Raw genomic sequence first — 15,839 nt, forward strand, 5'->3', positions numbered from 1 at the left:
CATGGTCACATTTGTCACATCATTTTTTTTTTTTTCCTGAGTTTTTTGAACTGATGCCCTATGATTCAAGCATCTTTACAGCTGTTTAACTTTTTGTTGCTGATAAACTAATGCAGGCTGCTTGCCCCATTCCAATTTACAAAAATTGATATACACGAACGAATCTTAAAGCACATCTACGGTCAAAATGTAAAACGATTGTTTCATTTTTGCATCATAGTTCAGTTATTTCTAGCCCACTTCTATTTCTCTGAGCAATCTTGAAGTTTGTAAACTTATTTTGCGACGATCCCCACACATATACTTTCTTGAATTCAGAGCCTGTCTACAGGGTGCAGGGGAACTACACGGGGCACGTGAACCGCTTTTAATCCACCGGGCTCTTTTATCTGACACTCCAAGGGTGTCTTGTGTCTCGCCACCTATTTTCACTTTCAATAAGTTTTTATTTTGTGAGACAGTCACATTTGAGCATTTGTATGGGTTATGCTAACATATGAAGAATGCATCCGTATATCATAGAAAACAATATAGGTTTTAACAGTAAAAATCAGTAAGCAAAAGGCTACATTCACACTAGCCTTGTTACCAAGCGGCAGACAGGCGTTTGGGAAGCGTTTTTACCGTTTCCCAAATGCCTGGGAAAATTCTGCACATTGCAGCACATAGTGCTGTTCAAATGGGAACGTTAGCGTCATGTTGCGTCGCAATGGACGCCTCTGGTCGAGTCAGGAGGAGTTGAAGCCTCCTATTCAGGTCTATGGTGCCGCTCCGGCCGGCGTTTGCAGTGCGGTTGCGAGGCGTTTGCGGAGCGGTAACACAATTCAAACTTCATTATAGGTGTTTGTGGGGTGGTTTTAACGCTTGGCAAACGCCTAGCAACCGCCGCTAAACCGCACATGCAGCGTTTAGGGAGCGTTAAAACCACTCTGCAAACGCCAGACCAACGCTTGGCAAACACTATAGGGGCGTTTGGCAAGAGTTGGAAAAACAGTCAAGTGTGAACGAGCCCTAACGTATAACAATCCAGAGCTGCTGTAGTGATACTTGTATTGTGTGCTACATAATAATTTATTTGGAAAAGTAGGGTAGGAGGGGTAAGAGAAGGAGGGTAAACGTGTTAACCGTGAACTAGGAGACAGTCTTAAATCAAATGGAGTCGGGCCCTACACAGAGGGTGGTCAAGAAATATAGTAGCCAAGGCCTCTCATTACCAGGGGCCAAGAGAAAGGTTGGAGGGAAAGGAATAGGGCAAGGTTGAAAGAAAAGGAAGAGAGTAGGGGGAAGGACGTTAGGGACACCCTAGCCTGAAACCCAGAGCCGTCAATGCCTATAGCAGTGTGTAGCTTTCGGGGAACATGGAAGGATGTGTGTAGTGTATCCATGGGGCCCAGGTTTTTAAATGTGTGTTTTGTTTTTTACGAAAAGAATTCTCCTAGGCACACACTAAAGTTTTTGTTTTTTTTTGTTTGTTTTTTTTGTTTACAAAAAGAAAGTTGTTTAGGCAACAGTGGACATCCGCAAAGGAAATAAACTGTTTCCAAGTTTTTGTGATAGTTTTTCACCACTAGTAGAACATATGTAGCCAGTTTAAATTGGGATCATGTAAGATCTGGGGGTTTATATGCAATAGGACGTACGAAGGGTCCCTAGGGAAGGAATGGGCCAGCAGCGTGTGCAACAGCTTTAGGACTTTCATCCAAAATCTAGAAAGCATGAGGCATGACCACCATGTGTGGAGTGTATCCACTGGGAGGGAGCAGCCTCGAAAGCAAAAATTGGAAAAGTTGGGGCAAAGGTGTGCTAAACAGGTGGGGACAATATACCATCTAGAGCAGCAATGGGCAAACTACGGCCCGCGGGCCGTATACGGCCCGGCGGACCTTTTAATCCGGCCCGCGGAGCTAGGCTCCTGCTAGGCTCCTCTCACAGTCCGCCCTGAAGACCGGTGTAGCATGAAAATCTGTCTCCTATGAGGATCTGTCCCCCTCGACGTATCTGCGCATGTGCCGGAGATCGCCGATCGGCTGCTAATGCCGGAAACTGGCACATGCGCAGATACGTCGAGGGGGACAGATCCTCATAGGAGACAGATTTTCATGCTACAGCGGAATGGCGCGAGAACACGGCGAGTGGAACGCGCGGAGCAAAGGTAAGTGAATTGACACAGGGGGGACTTACTATAGGGGGGATGAATTAATATGGGGAATGAATTACTATAGGGGGGATGAATTACTATATGGGGGATGAATTACTGTATGGGGGATGAATTACTATGGGGGACTTACTATATGGGGAATGAATTACTATGGGGGACTTACTATAGGGGGGATGAATTACTATAGGGGGGATGAATTACTATAGGGGGGATGAATTACTATATGGGGGATTAATTACTATGCTTACTATGGGGGAATATTACTATACTTACTATGGATGACACATACACATCATTCATCTACTCTTGGTCCGGCCCCCGGGTCCAATATATGAACCCATTGCGGCCCTCAAGTCAAAAAGTTTGCCCACCCCTGATCTAGAGACTAATTTAAAGGCTGAATTAGGTAGACGTGTGTTGATCGAGCAGGAGGCTATTATTCAGATTTGTATCCAATCTGCCCTGTCTCTAGTGCTTTTAAGGTCACGCTCCCACTTATGGACATAGGCTCCAGAAATTTTAAGAGCATTCAGCTGTGAATTGATTGAGATAAACTTAAGAGAAAGGGGTGTGCGGTGGCAAATATGTTCAAACAATGTGAGCTGGATCGAATGATCCTTGTTAGTAGTTCTAGTAGTCAACCAGTGTTTGATTTGTAAAAACTGAAAAAGCTCAGTGGATGGGGCTTGGTGGGTTTCCCCATTTTCCATCCAGGTGTATGCAGAGCGACCAGCAATAAGAGTAGACGCAATGAAAGTTGTAGGAAAACCACCAGTGAAATGTGTCAGGGGAACTCTAAACCCGGGGGAAATGTTGGGTTACCTAGTAGAAAAGGGGTAGGCAACATTAAAGAGGTAAAGATCTACCTGAACAACATGGGAGAAGTCAAAGATCACCAGGCACAGTGTCACCTTCTCACACCTGATTTAAACCTTTAATTGCTGTCATATCGTCTCTCAATCGCATGCATTGTATGGCACTCATGAGTTTAAATCAGGTGGTGAGTAGGGCTCATCCACTAGAATGTTTCATGGTTGGCAGGTGCTACACCCACCAACCATGACAAAGGCATAGAACTCCTGCTGCGACATGTGTACACCCCTGGCCATTGCAGCTAAAAGGGGTGCATTTGGGCCAGGGGTGGTAAAAACTTGTATTAACTATTGGGTTTTGCCACCCTCCAAACTGAAAATGTACCGTTACGGTTATGAGCCCCCAATAAGGCTACTTTCACACTCGTGCTGCGGTTTACCTGTACCGCAGTGCATCTGCGGCTCCTACAGTCAGGATTTTTGGTGTGCTTTCAGAAAGTGCACCAAAACTGCAGGTACACCACACTGCACCCATGGTGTGGTTAAATCACAGTACATCAGTGTGAAAGCAGCTCTATACTATTATGCTCAGTGTATTGCTTCACACTGACCTGAATATCTTCTTTCCTGCTGCTGACACGCTTCCTCTATCTGCTCGCCCCATGCTGCCTTGCTTTTTCCCCATTTCTTCCCCAATCCCCCCACCTAAATTTACCACTTCCATTTATTTCCACCCATACATCTACTCCTCCCTATCCCCTTTGTTTACCACACTTTTTCTTCATATAGAACAAAACATCTACATTATGTGCTGGTCAAGTATAACTTTTTTTAATTCAAATGATACATAGCTATCTCTGAAAGGATTGCTACAATGTGTTCGTTTTCTTCAAGAATCTTTTCTAGTAACATTGGTCTTCTACATATCATCACTTATGGTATCATTATTTTAGAGCACTAGGGTACTTTATTCTTCATGAGTCATGTAAACAATTCCCCATTGCTTATTCTCCTGTAACAAGTGATGAATTGGGATTCTTGGTTTGCACATATTGCAAACATGTTCAACTGTACAGCAGTGTGCTGGGGTTTCCTGAGAATATTTTAGCAGGAATAAACTGTATCTCAACACCACAAAGTGAAAACTCTTTGAATTAATGTTTAATATTCAGCGCAACCCCCTTCCACATCCATCCATGTCTCCATGCTTTATTTTGCTGACAAATCTCTTTGAAAAGCACCTCCTGGCATTTCTGGAAATCTGAGTAAGGGCAGATGATTCATATACTGTAGCCTTTGTCCTGGAATCCATTTGCCCTTAGCTCAGGCATTCAGGAGGGTGTGCTTAGCTGAGAAAACCCCTCCTCCCCGAAAGACTCCTGGGATGTGTGACATCATTTACCTAGACCTGGAAACCAGGAAGTAACTGAAGAAATGTAGATTAAAAATGTTTAAAACCAGAAAGTAGAAGATACCTCCCTATCTGTTTACTAATGCTAGCAGCATAAGGATTACAAATAGGCAATGTTAATTGAGAGAGTGAAGTTCTGCTTTTAAAGTGACATTAAAAACAAAAGCTGCAAAAACCCCAAAAGCTTTTTTTTTTTTTTTTCTTTTTTTTTTTTTTTTTCTTTTTTTTTTTTTTTTTTTTTTTTTTTATATTGCAGCTTACCAATTCTTAGATGTGATGGCTGTATTAGTTTTCTTTTTTACCTGGTGATCCAGACAGTCTCTTTTTCAACAGAACATGGTCACCTACAAATATATCAGTTAAGAGTGTTGAAACAAACTACCACTGGGAAGGGTGCTTACAACGATCAGCTTTTATTTATGTAAATCTTTTATCCCAACATAAAAAAAAAAAACTGTTGTAACTGCTGTGAGTTGGAGTTTGGCTTCAGTTTGTTAATTTATTACATCTGCTGGTACATCCAACAACACCCACCCCTGAGACTCCCAATGTGGTTTTCCATGGTGTCCCCTGTGCTCATTCATCCAGAGTGGAGGCACTCTTAATACGGGAGGCATTGTTCCTGGCCAGATCACCAGGTAAAAACAGAGTGGGGAAAAAAAAGCCTTAAAGTGGCAGTAAACTCTCCTGCCCTACTTTGCGTTATGTAAAGCAAAATACTTAGAAGTAGGTTCCTTTAAAAGTATTCCAACCTGCACTGTTCAGGAGATTTTGCCTAGTGTTTAGTATGCGCATTATTTCTCTTGATTTACGGCACACTCACTGTGCTGTCAGTCAATACATGCAGGTGCCTTGCTTTCTTTAGCACCACTCCACTGCACTGCAATCCTGTGAAAGTGTGACTTGCTATGTCATGCGGGTGTGAACATTACTGTTATGCTTCCACATGTGCAATCCAATTGTTTATGTGGGGCTATAGCACCTTGGTAACCATTAACGAGGCTTAATTAATGCCGCGCATGCGCAAGAATATGGCTGAGAAAAGAGAGCCGAAGTAAATAGAAACAATCTGAAGACAACTGCAAATATGGCACCAGCTTCTGCCGGAAGAGATAAAGATGTAACAAAGCTGCATAAACAGCCAGAAACATGCTATGAGGATAAAAGCTACTGCAGTGTGTTTGAGAATGTTTGTTTAGATTCGTGGCCTTTTGATTGCTGTGGATTTGTGCTTTTGAGTTTACTATCGCTTTAAAGAAGAAAACGAATGCAGTAACCGCATCTAATGATTGGTAAGCTGCAATATATTACATTTTTGGGTTTGGTGCACTTTTGTGCCCAGTTTTGTTGGGTTTTATAGGTGGTTTCATTTTGCATAGAGACCTTTTCAAATTGTGGCTATTTCCTGGTTCAGATACAGTAAAATGCATAAAACTGCACTTCCTATTCATCTCAGTCAGCATGCTTAATGTGCATAAACACACTTGAAATATAGCGTGTCCTACATTCGAAAAATGCAGTAACTAAGTTGCAGCACATACTGTAGATGCTAGCTTCATGGTAAGTAAAGGGGATTCCTTCTTGAAATGCTTTATGTAGTAAAAAAAATTCCTTTTTACTACAGGAAAACAGACTAGTGTGAACTGGCCCTGAAGCTTCTTTTTGATAAGATGATGCAAATAGTTAAACTGTAGAAGAAAATACTAATGTAATGCAAGTGTAGGCCTTGCATCACAAATATTGTCTGAGGCCTTAATATACATATCTGTGTTCACACACGAGGATGAGATAAATTCTCTTCTCCAGAGCATTGTGCGTGTTTGGTTACATTGGTGGAGACTTTTTGTAGGACAATAAGAGAATTGGGAGATGGGCTCTTGAGCACTGTTATGGGACAGTGATCAAAGGTAAAGCAGTGCTTCCGCAATTCCGTATTGAAGTTGTAGGTTGGTTTTTCCCTTTTGAGATGAGTGAGAGCAGGTACTGGACCTAGATGTACATTAGGTTCCTGAGCAAAAATAAAAAAAATTACTGACCATAGGCATTTAACCCTCACCTCCTGCTTTTTTTGAGTCACAAAGGGTCACATTAAGAATGTCGGAGAAGAACTGTGGAACCAGGCATAAAAAAACAATATACATTTGTTTGCTATGACCATTTTGTAAGCATGGACAAATATGTTGTAGTAGTCATGGTTCTTGCTTAGATCTGTCAACTTCTGTGGTATACTCAATGACCAAAATAACACATTGCTGGCTTATTACCCATGGCTTCTCTCTAGGGAGGTGAAGGAAGGGTACTTTGTGAATTACAGTGTCTTTGCTTGTCCAGGTGTTTTTTTTGTTTTCTTTTCTCCAACTACTGCTGTAGTTTTATTATTTTTCAATACCTATAGTATTGTCTTCTGGCAAAGTTGTTGTTTTTTTTTTAACCATTAGCCGCCCGGCCTATAGCTATTTAGCGGCCGCATAAATGCTTCAGCTTTCCGGGTGCACGCCATTTGGCGTGCTCCCGCACATACGCAGTTCACGCAGTTGCAGAGCTGCGCAGCGGCGCGACCAATCACAGCAGGTCACATGACAGTTGTATACAATGGATGGCTTCATTCATGCCATCCATTGTATACTAGTGCCTAGCTGTGAATGGTCACAGCAGGTCACATGCACATGTCATGTGATTGTCTGTGGCCAAATCACAGCTAAGCACAAAAAAAAAAAACTGAATGAATCAATTTCATTCAGGTAAATGCTTGCTTATAGCAAAGTAATTCTTTGCTATAAGCAAATTGTGTAAAAAAAAAAAAAAAAAAAAAATACTGATCACCTACCCAAAGTAGTACAATGTTACTATGGTAACGTACTACTTTGGTCATAGTAAAATATGAAAAAAAAATCTTAAAAAAAATAAAAAAAATGTAATAAATTTAAAAATATATATATATATTTTTATTTTCATACTGTCACCAGTGTCCTTGTTCACCGCCATGCCAGTTATATGATGACGCTGTACTGCGCTGGCGACAGTATGTATAAAAAAAAATCGTGAATTTTTTTCATTTTCTGAAAAATTATGACAAAAAATTACAACTTCAAAAAACTCGCCATGCCTCTTATGAAGTACGTCGGACTGTCTACTCTGCAAAAAGGGGTCATTTGGGAATATCTGTACTATTCTGACATTCTTGGACCTGAAGAAATTAGATTGGCTGTCAGTACTTCAGGATTGATCAATTTTCAGATATATCCCATAGTTTGTGAACTCTATAACTTTCCTACAAACTAAATAATACATCCTAATTTGGGTTATTTTCACCAAAGACATGTAGTAGAATACATCTTGGCCTAAATTTATGAAGAACAATTATTTATTTGTAAACTTTTATAACAGAAAGAAAAACGTGTTTTGTTTTTTTTCAAAATTTTTGGTCTTTTTTTGTTAACCACTTCCAGACCGGACACTTTTACCCCCTTCCTGACCAGGGCAATTTTCAGCTTTTAGCGCTATCACACTTTGAATTACAATTGCGCGGTCATGCAACACTGTACCCAAATTAATTTTTTACCATTTTTTTGAGATAGATAAAGCTTTATTTTGGTGGTATTTATTCACCACTGGGATTTGTATTTTTTTTGCTATGTAAATGAAATGCCCAAAAATTTTGAAAAGAAGTGGTTTTTTTTATAAAATTTTGCAAATAAATAATATTTCATCATAAATCTTAGCCAAAATTTATTCCGTTATCTTTTTAGTAAAAAAAAAAAAAAAATCCAAATTAGTTTATAAGCAAAAATTATAATTTTTAAACATTTTTTTTTTACATTTTTATTTTATTTTTTTATATTTTTATTTTTTTTTTACATACTGTCAGCCTAGCAGTACAGTGTCACCATGGTGACACTGTACTACTTGTGGGGGGTGATGAAGATTTTTTTTTTTTTTACACTGATTGCTTTTACACCCATATAGGATGTAAAAGACTGATTGCTTTTACACCCATATAGGATGTAAAAGCAATCATTTCTCTTTCTCTCTGTGTGCATTCTTGCATTCATTGAGAAGAACTGAGTGAGCTGTGATTTGTCACATGGTACAAGGCTTTTGTGAATAGCCTTGTACCATGTGACCTCTGTGATCATTCACAGATTTCACACATAGTAAGCAATGATGTCAGAAGTGACATCTTGCTTACTACTTTGCATGTGATCACTGATTGGCCAATCAGTGATCACATGATCGGGACCTCGTACAGAGGTCCCGTCCGACGATCGGTGTTTCACTGTGTCCGGAGGACACAGCGGGCACCGGATCGCGGTGCTGCGCACTCCCAGGGAGCGCGCACAAGCAGGGTGCGGGGAGGCCGTTTATAGACGGCCACCCGACCCTGCAGTGCCACCGTCCGGCCGTTTATATACAACGGCCGGTCGGGAAGTGGTTAATTTAGCAAAAGATAAAAACCCCAGTGGTGATTAAATACCACCAAAAGAAATCTCTAGTTGTGTGAAGAAAATGATAAAATTTTAGTTTGGGTACAATGTTGTATGACCGCGCAATTGTCATTCAAAGTGTGAGAGCACTGAAACGTGAAAAATGGCCTGGGCAGGAAGGTGTAAAATTGCCCGGTATTGAAATGGTTAAGGAAGCTGGGTCTTTTGTATACCACTTGGCTAACTGCAATTATTTCTTAGAAATAAGCACTTCTTTCTAGACTGGGTGTTAAATGGAACTAAACCTTCCTATGCTTTTCAGCCAAGGAAGCTATTATCTTGGCCTTGGTTTGATCTGCAACTGCCATGGTGCTGCACCTGTGATCAGCTTTGACACCAGCCATTTGACATTTTGTCTTTTTGGTTGAAAGCACAAGCAAATGTGACAGTTGGCATTCTGGGCATGCCAGGAATGAAACTATTTATTTGAAACCATTAAATGGATGGGTTTTGTTCTGTTTTAAGCGGTCAGCCATGTTTAGGGGAAAAAAAGTGACTACGCTTTGATTAACGGTCATATGGCTTTTTAGTGATGATTGCATTAGTTTTTCTTTCTTAGTAACCTTATTACTTTGTGTCAATGATTTTTTAAAATACAGTAGGTTTACAAATGCACACAAATCCAATCCTAGGTTGACAACATTAAAGCAGAGTTCCACTCACTCTGTAAAAAAAATAAGTCAGCAGCTACAAAAACTGTAGCTGCTGACTTTTAAAAAACAGCCACTCACCTGTCCCACGATCCCACGTTGCCCCCGCTGCAGCCAGTTTCACCGGCCGTCCTGTATTCCAGGAGACCGGTATCTTCAGTGTGGGCACCCAGCTGTGACAGCTTGCAGCTTCACAGCCGGGTGCCCACTGCGCATGCGTGAGTAGCGCTGCGCTTCCTGAATGGCCCTGTCTTCTGGAACCTGTCACGTGTCCCACAAGACTTCAGGGAGGGTAGGAGGACAACATCCGTTTCCAATTGCCTAGGCAATCGCAGCGGAAGTGGGAGCGGGCACCTGTTTTCCCCCAACCCCTTCTCCTCCCCAAAGGTGCCAATCCTTAATGGGGAGCAGGGGGACCAATCTTTAAAGCGGAACTTCCCCTTTTGGATGGAAGTATGTCTACATAACACCTTCCCCTTTCCTCAATTCCATAACAAAGGAGGTGTTTTGTAGTCCACTGAGACATCTGAGAGCAGTGAGAGGAATTTATCAAAAGTGGATCAGCTGCGCTTGGCAACCGGTCGGCTTCTATCTTTTCAATTTCAAAGCTTACCTAAAGCTGAAGATTGCAGCTGATTGGTTGCCATGTACAGATGCTGAGATTCTGTCTGTCTGCTCCAGTTTTAGTAAATTCTTCTCCGTGTATCTGGCAATGGTACAGTACAAGAATTATTGGCTCATATAATTTCTGGCAGGGTCAACAGTTATTTTTTGCACTAACTGAACAGATATAACAAAGTAGTTCTAAATGGGAGAAGTTGATGATTAGGGTTTACATATACTTAAAGTATTTTTGCCAGGCTGTTTTTTTCCTCAGGTATCCATAGTATCAGAGCTGTATGACTAATTGCTTGGACATTCTGTTGATGCTGCTTGATGATCATGCCAAGCTAATATATATAGGCTGTGTTTCCTGCACCCTTATACCATAATCATATATTTCTTTTCTCAATAGACCAGCAACCATCTTCTTGGTCCCAAGCCCTTTCCTCTGGATAGACTTTTGGCCATTCTGTACAGTATAGTGGACAGTAGGGTTGCTCCAACTGCAAATATTTTCTCTCAGGTATGCTGTCAATCAATATGTAGTTACTAAACATCTGTGTTTAACAGTTGTTTGAACATGTGTGTAAACTAGAGCTGAGCTGCCTGTGGTGTCACAGCTGTTCAAATGGAAATGCTAAACAGCAAAAATGAATAGAGTTGCTGCATGATCTGTGAATCAGTTAACCAGGATGCTTGTGGTGTTGCGTGTGCAACATTCTGTGTAAAATGGTGTTCTTATTATTACTGTTTTTTTATTTATTTTGTTACTAGATCTCCTCTCTTGTGACACTTCAGCTGTTAACACTGGTTGGTCATGATGATCAGCTGGACGGACCAAAATACAAATGTACCGTATCACTGGATTTTATTAGGGCTGTGGCAAGGTAGGTATATTCCTAAGAGTACATGGAACATGAAGCAAAAATATTACTTAGTGTGAGTCCACACTTAGGCAAGCCATGGATTATATGATTTTTTTTTTCCTTACAACAGTGGGTTGTAGGAAAGATAATCACTCAATTTCCCCGTTAGTACAGTCGGTGTTTGTGTGACAATCATTCTCACTGAGCTATTCCCTGCAGGGAGAACCCTATGATCACTGCTAGTGTCTATAGCTGCAGGCAGTAATCGCAAAAAATCTGATAGGCTGGTTGTACACAAGTCGATCAATGCATCAACTTGAGTACAATCAGGCTGCCCATTCATGGATGGAATTCTGGCCAGTCCTGCTTAAGTAACATATATATGATAATGTGTGTTAGCTCAGTGCTGTCTCCAGTAGCTTTCCAAAAAAAGCCTTAAATGAAATTTATTTTGCAACATATTTTCTGTATTATGTTCTGGATTAAAAAATTTTATTTGGTCAGATAACTAAGAAATATTGTATATATTTATAATATGCATTCTTATTTTAGAACCAGAAGGTGGTGCATTAGTTTGATAAAGGTTTTGCAATTGTGGTGTTGCTGATACAATGCTGAAAGATTCCTGTTTACAGAACTCATTTGGCCTTGAAAGATAGTGGCAGGTGTCTTATTAGATAGCTCAGTCTGGGGTTTTTATCAGATAAAGGTAGTTGTAAAGTAATATGCTATCCATAGTGCTTTGGGAATCCTTAGTTTTACAAAAACATTTCATGGATGACAGAGATTGTATACATACAATAGAAAATAACATATACAACAGATTAAAAAATGTAGAATCTTAAATAACTAAATTAAAATTAACCTTAAACTGTAGCTGCACTTTATAGCACAAGCAGTATATAAGGGCTACAAATGTATTTACAATTGATTGGGCAGAGGCTGCTTCAGGTTAACTTCAGTGCTGAATACATTATTGCCAGTCTTTTTTTTTCTAATATAAATTCTTTAACAAGAGACAAACATACAGAAATGTATTCATCATAGAGATGTAAAGATACCTTTCCAATATAATTTCAACAATTTCTAAGTCCTCAGATGGGTTGTTTGCTGCAGAACATGGCCATGTGTAAGTTAAAGAAGTATTAAACCCAAAAGCAAAAAAATTCAATATATCGCAGCTTATGAGTTCCTAAATGTGGTGCCTGCATTGGTTTTCTTTTATTCCTTTATTTTCAGCTGGTGGTCCAGCTTGTAAATCTGTTAGTTTCAACTTCCTTTAACTGCTACTTTGTCTGGACAGCTTGGTCTGTTAGAGGATTGAGACAAACCATTTAATATTGAGAGAGGCGCTTACAGTCATCTGGTATTCATTTGGAAAAACCTTTATCCTAAAATGAAAAAAATGTAGACTAAATTTAGACTTGCAGCACCACTGAAAATAGATTTTTTTTTTTGGATCGCTTTTCAGAGCTGTTTGACAGGTGGCGAGTAGGCGATATGACACCTTCTCACCTCCTGTTTTGACTCCTGTAAATGGTGCACAAATAAATTCCACGTGGTTGCAGTGCGTCCCAATTTGCTTGAATGAGTCACGTTTGGCGGGCAGCACCAGTAAAGGCAGAAGCATCATGACTGTGGCATGTAAACACCCCTGTCCACTACCTTTGCAGTTTAACCACTAGCCTACAGGGCACTTATACCCCCTTCCTGCCCAGGCCAGTTTTCAGCACTGTTGCACTTTGAATGACAATTGCGCAGTCATGCAACACTGTACACATATGAAATTGTTATAATTTTTTTGAGAGAGCTTTTTTTTGGTGGTATTTAATCACCTCTGGGTTTTTTATTTTTTGCTAAACAAACCAAAAAGAACAGAAAATTTTGAAAAAAAAATGTTTTTCTTAGTTTTTGTTATAACATTTTGTAAGTAAGTTATTTTTCTCCTTCACTGACGTGCGGTAAGGAAGCTGCAGTGATGGGCACGAAGAGGCTGCACTGATGGGCACTGATAGGTGGCACTGATGGGCACTGATAGGTGGCACTGATGGGCACTGATAGGTGGCACTGATGGGCACTGATAGGTGGCACTGATGAGGCACTAGTAGGTGGCACTAACTGGCACTGTTAGGCACCACTGAAAGGCAGCTCAAATGGGCACTGATATGTGCACTGGTAGGCACTGATATGTGGCATTGATGAGGCGCTGATGGGCACTGGCAGATGGCATTGATGGACACTGACAGATGGCACTGCTGGGTATACATGTCCCCTCCGAGGAATGCTGATTACCGACTTTCCTGGTAACCGATAACCGGCATTTCCCTATTTATTTGTGATCAGCTGTGATTGGACACAGCTGATCACATGAGCGAGCCGACATCTTCGGCTCTTTCCGTTGCTCAATGATCCGCTGTGTCCCAGGAACACAGTGCACCACCAATCGCCGTGCTGCGCGCTCCTGGAGCCAAACATGCGCGGTGAGAATGGGAGGACATCATATGACGTCCTCCCAGAACGAGATAACCGCCTTGCGTCCATCATTACCTTATTTGGCGGGCGGGAGACGGTTAAGGAAGGGGGTATTAGACGGTGCTAAAAACGTGGCTGAACTGTGTGGTTTTTAAAACCCCCTCTCTATCCTCAACCACAAGTTTAAACAACTGTTGATGTAACTGCCTACAAAGTGTTAGCTGGAGTTGTGCTTTAACTTGTTAGTCAAGTCCATCTTAATCTTCTAGTGCATCTTACACTAGCCTCTCCCCAGATTGACAGTGCTGCTGTACAAGGGTGTTGCTTCTCCATCCAAGGTGGAAACACCCTAAGACAGGAAATATGTTACTGGCTGGATTGCCAGGTGAGAGATAAAGGCAAAGGAAAAAAACAAATGCAGCCACCACATCTAGGGATTGGTAATCCGCAGTAGATTTTTCTTTTTTAGGTTTAATACTGCTTTCACACATATAGAAGTTATGCATTATACAATATAAGCGGTACAGGTAAAACAAAACTGAAGTCAGCAATATTCACCTGTTTCAATGGTCTGACTCCCTAGCTTCTTCCAGGTGCTGGTCTTCAGCTATATTGATTAGCAGATATGGGATGACATTACCCTGCACATGCACAGAAGTGCAGTCGTCCCAATACACGTGCACTGCGCAGCTCAGTGTACATTTTACACAAGATTGAGAGCGGACAGATTTTTTTATTGTAGTAGAGACATGTTATACCTCTTTTGCAATAAAGAGCCTGCCTGCTCACATATTGTTTTTGGGGTTTTTTTTGTTTGCTTTTTTATTTTTTCTGATTTAATAGCCATTTTAGGTAGGTGGAAATTATTGCAACCATACTGCCTCTATCTGCCCATTCTGTTCAAACTTGTGAAAACTGATTACATAATTACACACCGTTTTTATGAATACATATACTAAAAACCATCTGCATAAGCACATTAAAACCTACCTTGGAAAATGACATAAGTATTTTGAAAATTATATCCTGTGGTACAAGTGGGGAAATGGCAGGTAAATATGAAATATTATACACTGCATGCTTACCACTTGCATTCAGAAGGCAGTATACTCAAGACTACACTCCAGTACTTCTGCAGAGTCATGTACTGCTGTGTTGTGAATAGTCTGTGCAATTTGATCATTCATGATTTATGGCCATCTGGAATAAACACAGTTAAATGACCCAACAGAGGTACGCATCCCCTCTCTTTTTATGGACTTATTAAAAAGCTGTCAAAGTTGTACCCTGTATGTTTTGTAAGTAAGGGTCTTGTAGTACCTAAACGGTAAATCTATAAACCTGTAAGCCAAATGACCACAACCTGTTAAGACTTAAATCTTCAGAAAAATTACACTGTTATTACAAATGCAAAAAAAAATTACTGATCTAATGTAATTTGTATAGTCCAAAGTAATAATTTGCAAGTATGCCATCTTGATATCTTGTTTCCCTCCCTTTTTTTTTTCTTCCAGGACTGTGAACTTTGATATTGTTAGATATTTGTATGATTTTCTATGACACAGGCTTTCATTTGGAGGAATATTAAAGAGAACCATGCATTTCTATGGTATGAATGTGTATTCTCAATAGACTGCATTAACGATCTGATACTACTGTTTGTAAATAAACTATTCTAAAACTACCGATCTGGTTTTGTGTTCCTAATTTTAATTGTTCCACAGTCGTAAAGACATAGCAGAATATACTAACCTGGATTATTAAATGACAAACCGTTTGCAATGCTATTGCAGAGAATAGAATCATGTTTTTAAGGTACAGATTTGTTGATGACTATGTATCATTCTGTGTAGTGTGCACTTAATACATCCATTTATGTATGTAATTACTGTTCTGTTTTCCATAATATAGTAAGTTGATTTATAAAAAATGACATACAATTATAGGACTAGCATCACACTTGCAATTAGTGTCATTGCTGATGACTTTATGTGCAATGTAATATATTCCACTTTACTTTCATGAAGTGATGCTGGTAAAACTAGCAGAAAAAAACAGGTATGATCATGCAATTTCTAATTTAAAACATTTCTTGTTATGTATTTTTAAAATGAGTAAATGAATACATGCCCCAAACCAGAGTGAATGTCATTTTCGCTCTAAATATATGTGAAGCTTAACATGTGCGTATTGTGTATATTGTTTACAGATTTGGGAAACATTTTGAGCTTTTTATATTAAACCTGGTTCACACTACACATCTTGCAGTAATATGCATCGTGATCCTGTCTGGTTCATGTAGGATTTGGTGCGGTGTGATTTGAGCCCATTCATTTTGAATGTGCTCAAATCGCCCTGAATTGCACCGAAGGTAGTGCATGCA

At 40.1% G+C, this 15,839-nt stretch overlaps 1 protein-coding gene across 1 annotated transcript in view; it reads left to right on the forward strand.

The window, feature by feature from the left end:
- The window catches only part of ORC5 (origin recognition complex subunit 5), a 53,013-nt gene extending 37,873 nt beyond the window's left edge, over positions 1-15,140 (forward strand). Inside the window, exons 13-15 of the mRNA XM_089661055.1 lie at positions 10,531-10,641; positions 10,893-11,005; positions 14,971-15,140. Of these exons, the coding sequence (XP_089517181.1) occupies positions 10,531-10,641; positions 10,893-11,005; positions 14,971-15,016 (270 nt within the window). The 3' untranslated portion in view covers positions 15,017-15,140. The remainder of the gene's footprint in view (positions 1-10,530; positions 10,642-10,892; positions 11,006-14,970) is intronic.
- Positions 15,141-15,839: the final 699 nt, after the last annotated feature.

Source organism: Staurois parvus, unplaced genomic scaffold (genome assembly GCF_062004578.1).
Source record: "Staurois parvus isolate SC_StPar_1 unplaced genomic scaffold, SC_StPar_1.0 ptg001302l, whole genome shotgun sequence".
Classification (NCBI taxonomy): Eukaryota; Metazoa; Chordata; class Amphibia; order Anura; family Ranidae; genus Staurois; species Staurois parvus.